Raw genomic sequence first — 16475 nt, 5'->3', positions numbered from 1 at the left:
AGCAATACTAAGCATAAGAAAAGAACATTTTCAAATTATTTCAATAATTCTAAAGAACAGGGGCAGAAGTAGTATAATTTAAAAAACACTTCTAGATAATCTGCAGAACAAAGCGACACAGAGAAAGACCTAGTATCTTCAATCAAGTAATAACAAGATCACTGTCATTGAGAAGGAAAAAATCTGACATATCTACTTACTTCAATTCCAAAGAAGAGTTCACATGAATCATTGAAATTACACAGAGAGATGGGCATTTTCAAAATGACATCATGAAGGGCCCAGCTCTGACTGTGCAATGTAATTTACTAAGGAACCAGACAATTATCCAAATCTGTCTAAACACTTGACATTTCTGAGTCAGCCAAGTATCCAAACTAGTCAAAGCACAGCAAAAAAGAGAGGAGTGGAAAGAACAGATTCTCCTGATTTGGCAAATATCTTTTTTGTGCAGCCAGATACTGATAAAGATTTCTCAGATAAGCAAAGTCTGAACAAAAAAGGGCAAACCCTCAAGACTTGAACAAGTAAGGCACCTTTCCTGTTTATTTTTCTACTGTTATTACGTGTATTTTGAATTAAAACTTACTTCTCTATTTCACACTCTTCTGACATTGCAAGCCTTAGTGATAAATTAATTCATTAGAACACCTGTCACTATCCTGTCTTCTTATGAGATAAATTTCAGGATGCTCCAAGTCGCTGGTGGACTTCTATATTTCAGAGCATGGTCTGTTGGAAGAGCATGTTCAGAAAATTCATAGATTTCACAAAATTTACACCAGTCCTAGCCATTCCATTGGCTAATACAGTGGTCAGGCCCTAACACTCTTGTTCTTAATGGCTGTTCATATAAAAAACAATCTTCATAAAGAGAGAAAAGAGCTAAAAAATTACATAACTGACACACCTTTTCTATATTACAGAACAAAGAGCAGCCCAGATCTTGTATTTTACATACATAAAAGACTTCCAGTGAATCTCTTGTTCGAGTCCCAGAGGAATAAGAAGATAGAGGACTTCATGTCACCTGATATAAGCAGGAATTTGCTAATTCAAAATTAAACATGCCCATAACCTTGGCAGATGCTTCTACAGAAGCCCTACAGAAGATGCTTCTAGTAAGCAAACACTTACATCACAGATGATAACATGGGGTCCCACAAAAATAACACCTTTTCTCTATAGCAAAACTGCTAAAGAAACCCAATTCGAAGCAGTCAACTTCACATAAGATTTTAAGCATTGCTAAATTCACCCAGTTTCCCTGGGAGAGGCTCCAGTCAGAAGCTAAAAGGGCCCCGTTTGGTGTATTACGAACGTTAGAGCCTGACTGCACAGAGGCAGAAACAGAGTTACTAGGGGAAAGAATCTGCTTGACAAGCAGAGTGAAACTAGGAAGCAATCTTTTTGTCATCTGTTCCTTCTATACTCAAAGCAAACAACTGCACATATTTCCTCCCTTCCCCAAAAAGCAGGACTGCAACAAAGGAGTAGATGACACATCGATATTCAGGCTAATGGGGACAACCAACGAAGGCCCTAAATTCTCCTTAACTGATTGTGCCAAAAGAACTTAAGAATCAATGCAAAAATCTAGAGAAGTAATACCAACTTCATTAAATACAAACTAAAGTGACAAAGGCAAAACGCATACATTCTGCACACAGAAGCTTGAGAAAATGACAGAAAACAGAAACATTAACAGAATAATTCTACTTCTACAATTTCTGTGGAATATAAGCATCTGTAACATGTTTAGAAGATGTTCTATATCTTTTGACTATTCTCTACACAGACTCACTTTACTCATTGAATAGCTCAAAATTCTCAGAATATTTACTAGTATGTGATTCGAAAGGAAACTGTCATTACACAGTTATGACACCGACTAATCTTTACATCTGGAAAAACAAAGTTTCTCTCTGAAGTGGTTGATAAAACAATATTATGAAAATACCTTACTCTTTTGAATAGAATATTCTCTTTTCTTGGTAAAGAAAAACAAAAATACCTTTTGTTCATTCAGCAGGTCTGTAATGGTTTGTGACATTTCATCCAAACTCTGTGCTGCCTTTACCAGGTTATGTAGAGCACGTACATGCTGATGAAGAGGTTCAAAGTCACAAAGTATGGGAACCCTTAAAAACAGTATAGGGTTAGAATTTTTTTCCATATTGTTAATATAATATTCAAATATATTAAATTATTATGTGTATATTCTAATCAGACTAAGCGTCCCTCTGTATAACTTTGTACTTTCTTAATTTCATCTATTTTACCCAGAAAATCCACTAAGACCACCTGGTATTTGTGTTTTAAATTAAGAACTTGATAGCTTTTAAGTAGTAGGTAATGATAAACACAATGATAGGGAAGTAATATGTCAGAGTCTTTCCTTCTGAGGAAAAGATTTACCAGTAGTACCTAGAGCTACAGTAACAGAAGAGCACTGATAATGATTAGATCTGTAATTGAAGCAAATGACTATTCTTCTCTCCAGCTGGATTCTCTCCAATCCAGCTCTTCCTTTGAAGTAGCTATTAATTCTCTACTATTTTATTCTAATGATAGGTAACCTAAATTAAAAGACTAATTAATGTGTTGTGATCACATTGCAAGTGTTGCAAGATATGCTTTCGATTGCAACTTTTCTATACCTCTGGAAAAGCAACATTAAGTTTTCTTGAGAGTCTGTATATCCAGGATTTTTTAATTTGTTCAGGAATAGCTCCACTGAAATCATGAAGCAGGAGTTCATTTAGTTCATAATCCCACCTCTATTGCCATCAAGTGGAAAGCTATGTCACTACAATTCAGACCAACTAAAAGAGTTTGGTTAGTGATTGGTCTTCTGACAATAGCAAGGCAAAATTCTTCCTGAACTCAGTCCAAACTTCCCAGAAATGTTATAAAATTCTCAAACTCAAAAATCAGGCAAGCATCAGCAATATGATAATATAGTTTGCATTTTTTTCCTGCAGAATCACTGAGGAGCAGGCCTAAGAGCCTAAGAAGAGAAATTAAAAGGGTACATCAGCTGTATCATGATCTAGGGCAAATCCCCTGTCAGGCAGACTAAGCTCACTATACTTATTGTTAATTCCAGCAGAAATACCATAAAGATGGCCAGGAATTCTGAATCAAAAAGAATGCCAGTAGACAGAGGTGAAAACCACAGTGAATTCAGCTCCTGCACTGTGCACCGATAACAGGTATCAGGCTGATACTGTTGGTGAACCTGACAGATGACAGTGGAGCATCCTGTTTTTGCATTTACCTTATCATCCTTTGTGGGATTGTGGCCTGGGGCTAAAAACAAAAAGGAATCTCAGCAAACCTCTAACTGCAGATCTCTTCTAGGAGAAGGATGATGGATAGATGCAGCATCTGACTGCAGTCATACTGATGGACAGATTTCTTCCTAGACAGAACCTTACATAGAACTTGCTACTGCCTATTTCTTGCCCATTATCTTGGTTGGCATTTCTTTATATGTGATTGCTACAGGTTTAAGACGTATGAGTTTGAAAGCTCACTCCAACAGTCAACTTTTCGAGAAAGACATCTCCACGTTCTAAGTAAGAAACTAATCCTGTCAAGTTGCCTGTGAGACAAAACAGTAGCTTTCCTCTCTACATTTGCATGTCTGCCTCATTGTTGGGAGAGAAGAAACATGGAAACAGAGCTTCTGCTCAAAATGATGGATTTCCATAGACAGCAGAGGCACTTAGAGAATACACTTTTTAGTAAAATAAGTCTGTCATAGAAAAAGCAATAATTGAATACAGGAGATCTCTATGATCTCATGCTGAGCTAAAGAAATGTATTTTATTTCCTCCAGAATACCACTTAATAAAGTGCAAAAAAACCCCCACCAATCTAATTCTGATCTGACAAAACAAAGTTATGAGTTTATTTCAGTTTAAAACTGACAACAAATTTTTGTTTTTTAGCTATGAGGCAGCTAAGAAGAACATCCAACATCTTTCACATCTCAATACAGAATACATGTGCTCAAATCCTCTGAGCTTGAGTATGTGAAGCATATAGGTAATACGTATCTGCATTAAGTCAGCAAAGACCATTGTTTAAGAATCGTATCAGTACAAAAAAGTATCCTTGGTCTGTTTCTTATGAAAAATTAATGGGGCAGGTGGGGGGACTGAAGCAGGTAGGAACAGGGGGAAGGTATTTCCATAACATAAGTTTAAAAGCATGCTTTACCTGAGTAATGGCTGTACTTCTGAAGGACAAAAAGACTGCAAAAACTGCAAGTCACTTAATGAGATATCTGGAAGCTCACTGTCAAATCTACGAGGTTTTCGTGTCTGTATTAAGAAGAAAGTAATTTTCACATTGTTGTTAAGGTAAATAATATCAAGATAACTAAGGTAAGATTAAAAAAGAGCTTCACTAATAACACAAAGGTTGGTGTTAAATTGATCGATCTCTCAATAGATTTCATGGTTTTTTTTAAAGGAACCATGTCTGGCCCCACCCCCCTAAAAAAAAAATTGTTTTCCTTTATAGTCATTAACTCTATCCGTAGTGCCTCAGGCAGCAGTAGAATAGAGTATTTCAGTTGGAAGGGACCTACAACAATCATGTAGTCCAACTTCTTCCCCATTACCAAGCTTCATAAACATTAAGGATGTGTTTAAAAAGTTAAGAGATAAGAGATGGCACTGAAGCTTTATTTATTGTGCTGCTAAACATACAGTCAAGTATGAATTCAGTTCAGTATTCAAAACACTGAAATGAGTAGCACTCTTATTTTTCTAAGTATCCTTTAAAAAAAAAGCTGCAAAGGAGAAGCTTAAAAGGTTAAATGAGGCAAAGTGAGATGACAACATTATAATCAGGGAGAGTTATCTTACTTGAATTAACCAAGCTGTACAAAATCAACGTTAACAGGCAATGCTTAATTACAGCTATACTTTTTCACCCCTTCACATTATTAGCCAATAGAGAAACAAAAATGCTTTTCCACTCATCGGTGATCATAGAAAAACATGAAAACCTTTTACTTGCTTTTACCATCTGATTAATTTTATGGCTCTACTACTCAGAAGAGAGGATTAGATGATCAAATTATCCTTCCTGGCATCTTTTTTTCTGATCATTAATAGCAATTTTTTGTTCAATACCACAGACTCCTTGTTAAAAAGGAGTATCAAGTTGACATTTCCTCTCCCACCACGCTGTAAGTTACGAACCAATGTTAATATAGGTCACTTGAAATACAAAGAACACTAGCTCCCAGCTTTTTCGTCTGTGTGAGAGCAATGTGGCAGGCATATAGCTTGAATGAATTAAGCTTAGGTGTTTAATTTATGAAAGTACTGTTTATAAAAATTGAATAAAACCCAAAAATATATTGAGTACATACACAAAAGGATGGAGGCCAGGAGTCAAGTCCTCTAAACAAACGATTCCTTAGAAAAGACTTCCCTGGGCAAAGAAAAAAAATGGTTATTTAAAGAAATGCAACATACAAACAATGCCCCAAGAGAAAACAATTAAGCTACTGCAGTTTTAACAGCTGAACTAAATTTGAAAGCATTATTAACTATGCCATTTCTTGACAACATAAAAATTGCAAGTGACCACAGAACTTCACACAAAACCCACTATATGCAAGTAGAATTTCTCATTTCATTGAAGCCTCTTTTAGCTTAAGGTTCACCCCTGCAAAAGCCTCAACTCCTTTTTGAAATTTTCATTGTAATGTTGCTAGTCTCCCTTCCAAAATTTTGATAACCTTCTGCTCAATTTTCTTATTTTAGCAGTTCATTCAGAACATAAATTGCGGATTTTGCAGAAAAAAAGAAAAAATAATCAGATTTACCAGCAACTTAATTTGTAATATTTTTTTTTTTTAACCCCTGGTCAGGCTCTTTAGATGTGGGTCTTCGTTCTTGTTTTTTTCTGAAGTAGTACAGAGGAAGTCGTAGCAATACCCAAATACTCAGTAATGGTTTTTAAAGTGTTATTTAAAAGAACAGTAAAGCTCACAGAGCATATTCAAATAGAAACTGCATTCAAATGTAATAATTAGAAATCTTATCTTTTACAAGCATTAAACTAATTAGAACTTTCACAGTATTTTAGGTAATGTATATGAAACAGTTAATTTGATTAATAGAAAAATAGAAAAATATTTTGTTCATAATAGGACTATCTGGCACACTGCATGCATTTCCTGTTTAAGTAAAAAACAATTATACATGTATTTAAACTACATCACAATAAAAGGCCTTTTAACTACAAAGACAAAAGTCATACTTAACCACAGTTTCACAGACGAGAAAGTACTTACTGAACAGTTTACCAAAAGATTCCCTTTTTGCCTTTTCAGCTTCATATAGGTGTTTCCCATCTTTTATTAAAGCACCCGCCCACTGCGGACAGGAAAATATGTAGTTAGTTGTTAATTTATACATTGACACAAAGGTTTGGTCTCCAAGTTTTACTTACTTACCTCCCTGTAGTGTTTTATGAACATTTTCCTCCTCACAACCTCAACAACAGCTAGACAGTACATTTGAGGAACAGTACTGAGAGCCTCTACAACCTTGACCCTTTCTCGGAGCTCTGTCACAAGACGAAGCAATGCTTGTAGTTTCTCTCCATCTTGGTCAGCATGAAGCATTACAAAACAACACCACCTACAAAAGTAGGTTACACTTTAGAAGGTAACAACTTAGTCATCTTTTTTCTGCCTTTAAATTTCACTGTGATTAGCAACATGTCTGGATGAACTGAACAATAACATAATTTTACATGGGATACCAACAGGCTATCTGGAAGTACCAAGCAATTCAGAATTCAGTAGTTGCCTTGCAGTTCTCTATTAATTTCTCTCAGTAAGATATGGATACCAGTGCTCAAAAAATGAGCACTTACCACCATCTGAGTTAAGGTATTGTTTTTGACAAGTAATGCTCTTTGTATACCTAACCTTAGGAGGAATGATAACGTAACTTTCTCCAGAAGAACCAAAAAAGCTGGTACATCCAGAGCAAAGAAGAGACTACTTTTTGTTTACAAATCTTGAAAATACTTATTGAAAAGCATTAGCCAGAAATACTAAGGGTAAGGATACTGTTTAGGAAGTTCACACCATCTACTCACGCACTACAAATTATAGCCCCATAATATACAAATTCCCACACCTTGTAACCACACCTTCAATTATGTTATTGATACAATCAATACATTGATTTCAAGCACAGCCACCAACATAACTAAATCCCGGGATAACTACTGCAAAGGTGATCAGCTGGTGTATTTCAGGGGAAACATTACAGCAACTTTGCCACCAGAGAAGGCATAAGGTGGAGGTATGTCCCGCAACTAACAAAAACCAAAAAATTAGTTTTTTACTTGAATTGTGTCAAGAAGTGAAACAATACGAACAAGTCAACATTAAGCAACTAGGAACATATACTGACAGAAAAACTACAAGACATGCATTGTTGACTTTCTCATAGTAATGAGTAGTAAGAAGTAAGAAGAGGGCATTGTTGACTTCGTATAGAGCACAAAGGGAAGTACATTTTCCACACAACATATAGCTAAGTTGCAGAGCTTGCAAAAACCAGGAGTTTGAGGATTCAAAAAGAAGTTGGACTAGTTAATGGAAAAAACCCTCCATCAGCAATTAAACACAGAAGAGCCACTTCTAGATCAGATAAGAATATTCTCTTCTAAGAATATTTACATATAGTTAAGTTTATGTTCTTTCCTCATTATTAGATTCCCATTAGGGTCACTTGCTACTAACTGCTACTGAAGACAAGCTAGAACCACCCTTGGTTTGACCCAAAATACAGTGGGGTGGTTTGGTTTTTTTTTTGCTTTGGGGGCAGTGGGGGTGGGTGTGTGTGAAAGTGAGGACAGGTTGTTGGGGTTTTTGTTTGTTTTGTTGGGTGGTTTTTGTTTTGTTTTTTACATCTACGCTTTATTCTTCTCTTCAGATGTATCCTCTGTGCATTCACTCTCCACACCTCACTAGCTTATTCCTTAACAAAGGGATGCAAGTCTTTGCCTCCAATTAAGTGCATGAATTAAGTGTATACTACACAAATACTTTAACATACAGGAAATGAAAGTGATATTTATGGCAACCTAGGTTCTACATACTATCCCTAAATACCTGCTACAGTGAAAAATGGTGCAAAAAAGACATCTTTTCATTGAGCTAAGTGCAGATGCATAGGCAACAAAGACAGACAAATTCACATTTCAATTTACCTAGCAGTAATTTATTTCACAAACACAACAGGATCTTTGTCACTAGTACACTGCTAATTCTGCTTTACTTCCTGCACCTTCCACCCACCTCATCTATACGAACTGTAATCTCTTCAAGAAGAAAAAACAGATTTGTTTGATGGATTATCCAGTGTGCAAGTCTAACAGAGTCACAACATTGCCTAATTATTAGCTGCTAGCATAAACAAAGTTTTTTCTCCCAAAAATTAAACTCTGTATATTTTTCCTATGTATCTGGCATGACAAATTATCTAAAGCTTAATAATTAAAGTGTAGTAGTGTATGAAAAACTGTATTTCCCATTGTGCAAAATAGACTACTTACTGCCTTCTATGTTATATGGTAATGATGCTTACATGAAAAATTGCCATTTTTACTGGCTGTGACCGGATAAAATTATTTTTCATTAACTACAAGTAAATCAAACTATTGGCATGTTTTTCTGCTTTGATGTGATCACAAGCTACTGAAGAGTGTTTCGTTTATGCTTATTATAATCCTTTGAAAACATCAATGTAACTGCCAGTCAAATTTTAAATAAGATACTGATGGCTTCTGAGGTTGATGAGAGGAGAGGGGATTGTAGGTTCTTGGATATTGTTTTATTGATATGAAGACCATTTAAACTCCAAGATAAGTTTCCCTTAAAATAGTATTTTGTTTCACGCTTACAAATAACTTCATATACAAACTGAAGTGATCTAGCTTTTATTTTCTCTCCCATTAAGAAAAACTCTACACATTACCAAAGACTTTAAGACACACATTCTTTAAACAGTCTTGATGCAAGTGGAAGCAATATGAAGTTGAAAAGTTGTAACTTACTTCAGTCTGACTTGTAGATTATTTGCAAGCTCCTGTTTGGCAGTGGTACATTTCTGTTTAATATCTAACAGTTTTCTGTGATTAGTTAACATAATCATCAGCTGATTTGCATGACTCAAACACAAATCAGGCAGCACAGAAGGATCTTTCAAGTTCTCAGCTCTCTTCTGATTAGCCAAAAATCCCTAGAGGAAAAGACACGCATTTGTTACACAAGCTTTGTGACAATCAAAAAGTGTGGAATTGATCCATCTTCTCTGTAAGAAGGCAAGCATTTTAATAAACTTACTGCAACCATTGAGGAGTATAACAGAACGCTACACAGAGAAGTGTCAAAGCTGCTTTCTTTTCATTCTATAATCCAGTCCATCTGCTATTTCCCTCCCAAACAGTTACCAACACAACCCTGTAAGAACTTTACACAACTAACCAACACCAGTTAATGCAGCAGAAAAGTAGCTACTGGGATGGAGGGGATCAACCACCACTCTAATTTCTGCAAACAACCAGCTTGTTAACTCCTGGCGTATGTAAGACTTAACATCAACTTAGAGCACATTCAGTACTACTGTGGGCTAAAGAATGTATTTTTTGCATAAAGAAATTCATACATGAAACTAATCCTCCTTGAGAGCCAAGATCGCAGCTAGACATCTTATATGTGCATATAAGTTGGGCACAGCCAAGAATCATCTGTTGTGGATGGTTAACAGGCAACCCATAAAATGGGTGGGGGGGCTAAACAGGGAAGATGGACTGCCTTAGATGGCTGACTACAGAAGGTAACATATGTACACATACACAGAAGAGACAGGGAAGACAGGGGACTGCTGGTGTTAACTACCGTGCGAGGCCATCGTCTCCATCAAGTTCAAAGGGTGAAATAAAATACTGCTGGAAACAGCGTGGTTCTTTAGGCAAGAAAATACCACACACCACCACCAATTTTAGCTTTGATTTTGTCCGCATTTGTATCATGTCTGTGATATGTTGCTTTAACATCACAGTGGTCACTACGTTTGTAGTTCGACAAACTTGTTTATTAAGCCTTTGTTTTCTTAATAAAGAATTCAAAACCAGACAATAGTTTTAAGTGTTTCTTTCTGAAGCTGAAGTTCATGAGAAGAGTAAACCATAGAGAGCTACACAAAACTGCTGAAAAATGAAACCACTGTCATTACTGATTTGATACTCAATGTAAAGAAATCTTGTCCTAAGATGCTACAAAACACATTTGCAAAGCCTGCAATAAATATTTATACCCTAGTGAGAACAGCACAGAAATCAAAGTAAGTATCAAACAAGTATATGAAATGTAATGAAAAGAAAAAGAAGCAGCAGCACACTGAAGATGGAAGAGAATACTGAAGAGTCAACCATTTACTGAACTCTGAGCAACTTACGTACTGCATGAGCGAGGACCCCCTGAAAAACAAAAGCAGGTTGCAAACTTTTTAACGATATGTATTGTCTGAACCAAGGGAATGGAAACCAGAAAAGGTGAGAAGAACTGTTCCTGAGATGAAGATGACAGCCCCATCAAAAGAACTTGCATTGTTCAGTCAAGGAAGACAAAAGACATTGAAGAAGCATGCTGTGATAATCGTTAGGGAATTGCCGAGCACCAAAATGAAAGGCAGTATAGGCATGAGAGCATACAGATTTGAAGTAGCCAAAAATATTTTCAAATCTGAGATCAATGGATGTTTATAAACATTAGGACAATCAGATTCTATACAACTTTGCAACAGGAATAGATAAGTCAAGAAAATAATTGCTTTTAAATAGCAGCTCAGTAAGCTTTTTAAACGAATCACATGGCATGGAGCCTGAAGTTACACAAAACTGGATGCAGTGAGCTGGAAAATCCCTTCCAGCTTTACTCTCAGTTCCAAAAGGCTATTCATAAATTTGAGTATCTTTTGCCATTTATGTATCTGTGGACCCATCTTTAAAATCATATTTAAACTAAAATTACCCTAGTATGCAAATCAGAAAGAAAAAAATCTCAGCACACTAGAAAAAGGCCAGTTAAGAAAAGCTGCTGTAAACTGAGAAAAAAAAGAGGGTGGGGGAACTCCAATAAATTAAAGAGAAATCCAAGATCTATATAATCAATTGTTCTCACAAGTTCTTGCCTTTCTAGCCCTGATCAGATGACAGGAGTCATGACATGAGCATCATAGTCAAGCTAAAAAGGGTCCTGAAACACAGGTATGATAATGTCTTTATGGATTTTTCTCAATGACTATTTCAAAATCAAAGAAGCAACAATACAGAATATTTGAGAACATTTTAGACTGAAGTTCAAACAATCAGAGATGGCAGTCAGTGGTGTAATAAGCAGCTGAGAAGACCCTGAATAGCTATAAACCTGTAAATCTAAGGTTTTCTTTGATGTAACAAGAAGCAGGAGGAAAGTAAAAGTACAGAATATGATGGTGACAAAGTCCTTTTCCCAACAACTTCAAGGGAAAGAGAACAAGCCCAGAATCAAGAAGGCCATTTGCCAACCAGTTTTTGTGACTATTTTTAAACAGAGCTAATAGAAGAGTAACACTTCTATGAACCTAACTGATGGAAATGCATTTGGCTGTAACAAAATGTTTTGAAAAGCTACACTACTAATAGGGAAATTAAAAAAAAGTCAAATACAAGAAAATGTTGGAAAAGATAAGCTATTGGGCAGAATCACACTGAAAATTAGAGAGGCTCCAAATTTTCTAGAGGCATACTCTTATCACATAATGCCACTTACTGACCGCAATTTTATATGCTTATGTTAAAAATCCCAGCTTCCACAGAGAAAAAAAATAGTTTTTTAATTTAACAAAGCAGCTTTCCATATTAAACGTTAGGGGCTGGATATCAACTATTCAGCTACACAACTCAGGATGTAATTTTTCATATAAAAGGCTGTTTAACAGTCAGTTAATTGAAAAGACTGACTAGAAGCAAAAGAACTCTTAAGGCAGTTCCAGGAACAAGCAAATTAACTAGGCAATGAGGCCTTCTAGCAGCAGATGACTTTGTTCCATGGGATAAGTTTGGTTTGAATTTTAATAATGCAACTGAGGTTGGAGTAGAAAGTTAGCTCAAATTCTGGATAGAACATCAGCTTTTTCTGGCCTGGGGAAAATAAGCCTACAACTTCCAACACAAATACTGCCAATGAGATTACCATTGAGATGTTCCTTATCCTTGTTCTATAAAGTACCTCCACTTTATTTTATCAACAGAAACAGTTCACTGCTGGAAGCTGTGATGTAAAGGAAAACTGTGTGAGTTTTTTCCAATAACACTGAGTATTAACAGTTACTACACAAATTGTGAGCACCACCTTTAAAAATACACAAGTCCTCATCTATATTTTTAAATTAATTAAACCCTTGCACTTCACCATTCTTCTTAGATTTCTATGCATACTATCATTTGAATGAGTAACATGATACCAGCTCTAATATCTTAGAAGTGTCTAATTTTTTCCAAACAGTATCCAAACAACTACTAAAACTGGTATGAAAATACTTCCTAAGGCTCACATATAAAATCAAGGAATAAAAGCATCTAGTAGTACACTTACTCACTTGTTTAACCACATTTAATTAATTGAAGCTTCAAAAAACAATAAGAAAACCAAACACACCATCACATTTTATCTGACTGTTCTTAAAAACCCTAAATAAATAAAGGAATAGACAATTTATAAAAAGAAAAAGGCAAAGATGAAGATTTGAAAGTTACAAGTCTCTGACAAGTCTTCAAAAGGTACAAATGCTAAATTTACAGTGGCTTTTATACAACGTGACAAAGTATCTTTCCAATTGACTTCTAGGCACCTCACTCAAAAGTAGGATTGGTAAGCTTGAGGTAGGCTCTTCATTCAAGCAAAGAGGCAAAACATAGCTAAAACTACCACTCACAGCATTGGGCAACCAAGTAAGTATAGAGATAGAAGAGTAGCTTTTCCATCACGCTAAATTCCCTTGGATTTAGCACTGACCTACAATATAAACACTGCGAGACTTACAAACTTACTTCTAGACTTACTGAAATTATTTGAAGACAGGCTCCACTTTTAAACAATGCTGCCAGAAGTACTGGTAGCACCCATCTTTACACACCAGCCAGAAGATGGAGCAGGAAGCCTGGGTCCTATGCAACTGTCAGCACAGTTCTCTGGTCCTCAAAAGGGGGCTCTAACCAAGCCAAGAGAGGGAGGCAGTGTTGTTCATTTACTCCAACTAACTATATACCAACATGCAAGCAGAAATAAGAAACTCGTGCCTTTCTTCATGGTCCCAGCTCTGATGTAATGATGAAAATTTAAACATCAGATAATGACTACATACAGATTTTAATACACTTTCAATCGCAGACAAGGCATTAAAGGACAATCTTAAGTATAAAGTTAACAGAAGCTCTTCACAGAAACTGTATTTATTAAAGAAGCTTTGATCGGACACTGTAATGTTTAAAAAAAATATGAGCTATATATTTTACATTTAAAATAGTCTTTAATCAAATTTCTTATTACTTCAAATGACACTGTCTAATGCAGGCACACTACTCCATCTCCTCACTACGAGCTTGGTGATCAACCACTAACCACATTACCTCTTCCCTGATCCTGTATCTTTGAGTGACAAGTTATTAAGGACTCAGTATTTCCCTTCAAAACTAAATTTAACCTACTTACCTCTTATTCCATATCTCCAACTGAAGTTCTGATTTTCTAGCTGCTTTTCTATTTCTAGACCATAAGGATAACAGAAAATCCCTCCACAACTCAAACCTGAACACCCTCAACTTCTAACTCCTGAAGTATTTACTGCAGCAGGGTCATAACTCCCCTTTTCAGCTCAGAAAAATAAAACAACATGCCCCCTCAGAACAAGAAGAGCTAGCTGCATGGAATGGCACATAAGTGAAATAACACTACCAAAAGAAAGGATAAAAGGACTGTGGAGCAGCTCACCACCCATCTGGCTGTATTTGGTTGCCACTAGAACTAGTCAAAGGTCAGAAGATAACATATTAAGAACAAACCAATGAATTAGTTGGTGTGACAGGAAGTGATCAGGACATGCCACCTTGGCATGATGCCAATTTCATGCCTCATTTTCCCTTTCCATTATTGAGGTTTTTTCCATTTCTGCCTTCCATTTAATGAGAGACTGGATGAACTAGCAAAGATGAACCAATTCACAGCATCCTGGCCTCCAGCATATGAGCAATTGAAAAACTACAGGCTGTCTTTGATGGTCTACCATTGGCAAAAAGTTGTCTGCTCTTAAATGTAGCTGTAAGCCAGGTGAAATTTAGACAGATTTGACAAAGATATGTACAGGCAGAGACTAAGATAATATTTAAGCCAGATGTTTACTTCTCCTTAAGCGCAGAATACTAATTAAAAACAACAATTTTCAAATAAGCTTTAAAATAAACATCTACAGTGTTTATAGCTGTTAGACACCTTCATCAGATCCTATTTTCATTATCAGCTTTCTACACTGATGTGCAAAATGTTACACTAATACAGTACAACCTGTTTGTAAACCATTCAGTAGATTCAACAAGATACAACCTTAACACAACAAGACACACCTTAAAAGGTATTTTCAAAGTTTTTAATTTTTACCATTTTGAGTGATTCTTACTCATCCAGAAGAAACCTAATTTCTAAAATAAAATAGATGTATTCTATTCCAGAATATCATACTGATGTATCTCAGAAGCCAGCAGTTTTACACTGGTTCTTTTATAAGAATGCTGATTGGATGAATTGGATTTAAATATATTTTTCCAAATTATAACCAAGAGAATGTTGACAGAAATACTTTAGCTATAAAAACATACAGCTTAATATGCAGTCGACAAAGTTGCAGTGAACTACAGCTTTGCATGTTCCCAGTGCATTAAGTCTAGGATATTTTAAGTAAGACATTTTTATTTTGTAGAGTGACTTTTTCCTCCAATATAGATGAAGCAACATAAATATGAGCCCTGTATTTAAGTTCCGGTGCTGTCCACCACCCACTGTTGCATTTTCAACCAGTTTGATGTTTTAAAAAAGTATTTAAATTAATGTGGTAGTTGCGAGTTATGAGCTGAAAATGTGACCACAAGATGTAAAAACTACCAATATTTAAATGTCAAATTATTATGAATATAGCACCTTTGTGAGCATCTCGAGTGTGATAAGCTGAAAACTATCTTGCATTAAGACATGCAATTGTTTCATTGTAATCTTTAACAGCATACACTTATCAAAAATCTACCATCTTCTAATGTTACACATACAAATGTGTGTTACCTGAGCAAGTTCTTTTTGTTCATTCACCAGTCTGCTGCAGCTTGCTATCATCTGGTCCAATGCATAGAGCCTATCCTCAAGGCCTTTAATAGCCTTCATGTTCTGATTATCTAGTTTGGCAATAGTTTGTCGACACTCTGCCAGAAAGGGTTGGATGATCCTTGGATCAAGCTAAAAAAAGGAAATAAAAAGAAATGTTTACTAGCAGTTGACATATTGAAAGGTGACATGAGCTAGCTACATGAGTTTTTATAACCTTAATTTATTTTTTTTTTTAAATAAATCTAATGTGTGCCTACATCTGTCATCCGTTTCAGACTTCTGAATTAATTAGTCTGTGGATTTTATATCACAGCATGGATTTCTTTGAAGTATTCCAACCAGGCCATCATAGAAATCAGGATCCTTACAAGTGGCAGGGACATTAGTTGAGGGGACAAGGCAGGTGCAGGGGGAAGAGGCAGTTTAAAGCTAATGGACACAGTCTACCCTGGACCAGAATCCTTACAGCTACAATCAAAACAAGTGGTGAATGTGACCCAGTGGAAAGTGAAGTAGGGAGGGTGATGGGAAAAAGCTGCAAGACCCTTTAGCCTTTTCCCGTGAAATGAATGTTTTAGCTGAGTCCTTACACAGGCGGATTAGTTCCAAGTAACTGGAAAACAAGCTATGGAAAAATAATACCTTTGTAATACTTTTTATTAATGTTTTTCCTAATATAACCAGATTTTTTAAATTATTTCATCATATTCCTTCACAGGCCATTATCCAGGAAAAAAAAGTGGTTGAAACATTAAGTGGCTCTTTACGTTTCACTATAAGAGTAGTGAAACAAATTAGAGTCTAAAAGTCTTAGTTCTAAAAAAACATTGGTAGTCGCAACAGCTTATGTAGGACAGAGTTTAGTCTAAATCTGGAATATATTAGTTAGGAACATAGTAAGAGTCATTAGGTATTAGCAGAACATGAACAAATTTGCCCAAATTTATCCAAAATGGTTATGGTATGCCATCTATTACATGAGAATCTAGTGAAAAGGACACTATCTTGTGAA

The 16475-nt window shown here is 35.8% G+C and overlaps 1 protein-coding gene across 2 annotated transcripts in view; it reads right to left on the bottom strand.

Moving 5' to 3' along the window:
- RB1CC1 (RB1 inducible coiled-coil 1) overlaps positions 1–16475 on the bottom strand; it is a 64003-nt gene that overhangs the window by 28018 nt on the left and 19510 nt on the right. For both annotated transcript variants that reach the window (XM_059815228.1, XM_059815229.1), the window contains exons 6-12: positions 15422–15592; positions 9106–9290; positions 6485–6671; positions 6323–6404; positions 5393–5454; positions 4228–4331; positions 2015–2141 (exon numbers count right to left, since the gene is read on the bottom strand). In XM_059815228.1, the coding sequence (XP_059671211.1) occupies positions 2015–2141; positions 4228–4331; positions 5393–5454; positions 6323–6404; positions 6485–6671; positions 9106–9290; positions 15422–15592 (918 nt within the window). The remainder of the gene's footprint in view (positions 1–2014; positions 2142–4227; positions 4332–5392; positions 5455–6322; positions 6405–6484; positions 6672–9105; positions 9291–15421; positions 15593–16475) is intronic.

Source organism: Gavia stellata, chromosome 3 (assembly GCF_030936135.1).
Source record: "Gavia stellata isolate bGavSte3 chromosome 3, bGavSte3.hap2, whole genome shotgun sequence".
NCBI classification, from domain to species: Eukaryota; Metazoa; Chordata; class Aves; order Gaviiformes; family Gaviidae; genus Gavia; species Gavia stellata.
Note: the sequence above shows the minus strand (reverse complement) of the source record. Positions and strands in the feature narration are given on the sequence as shown.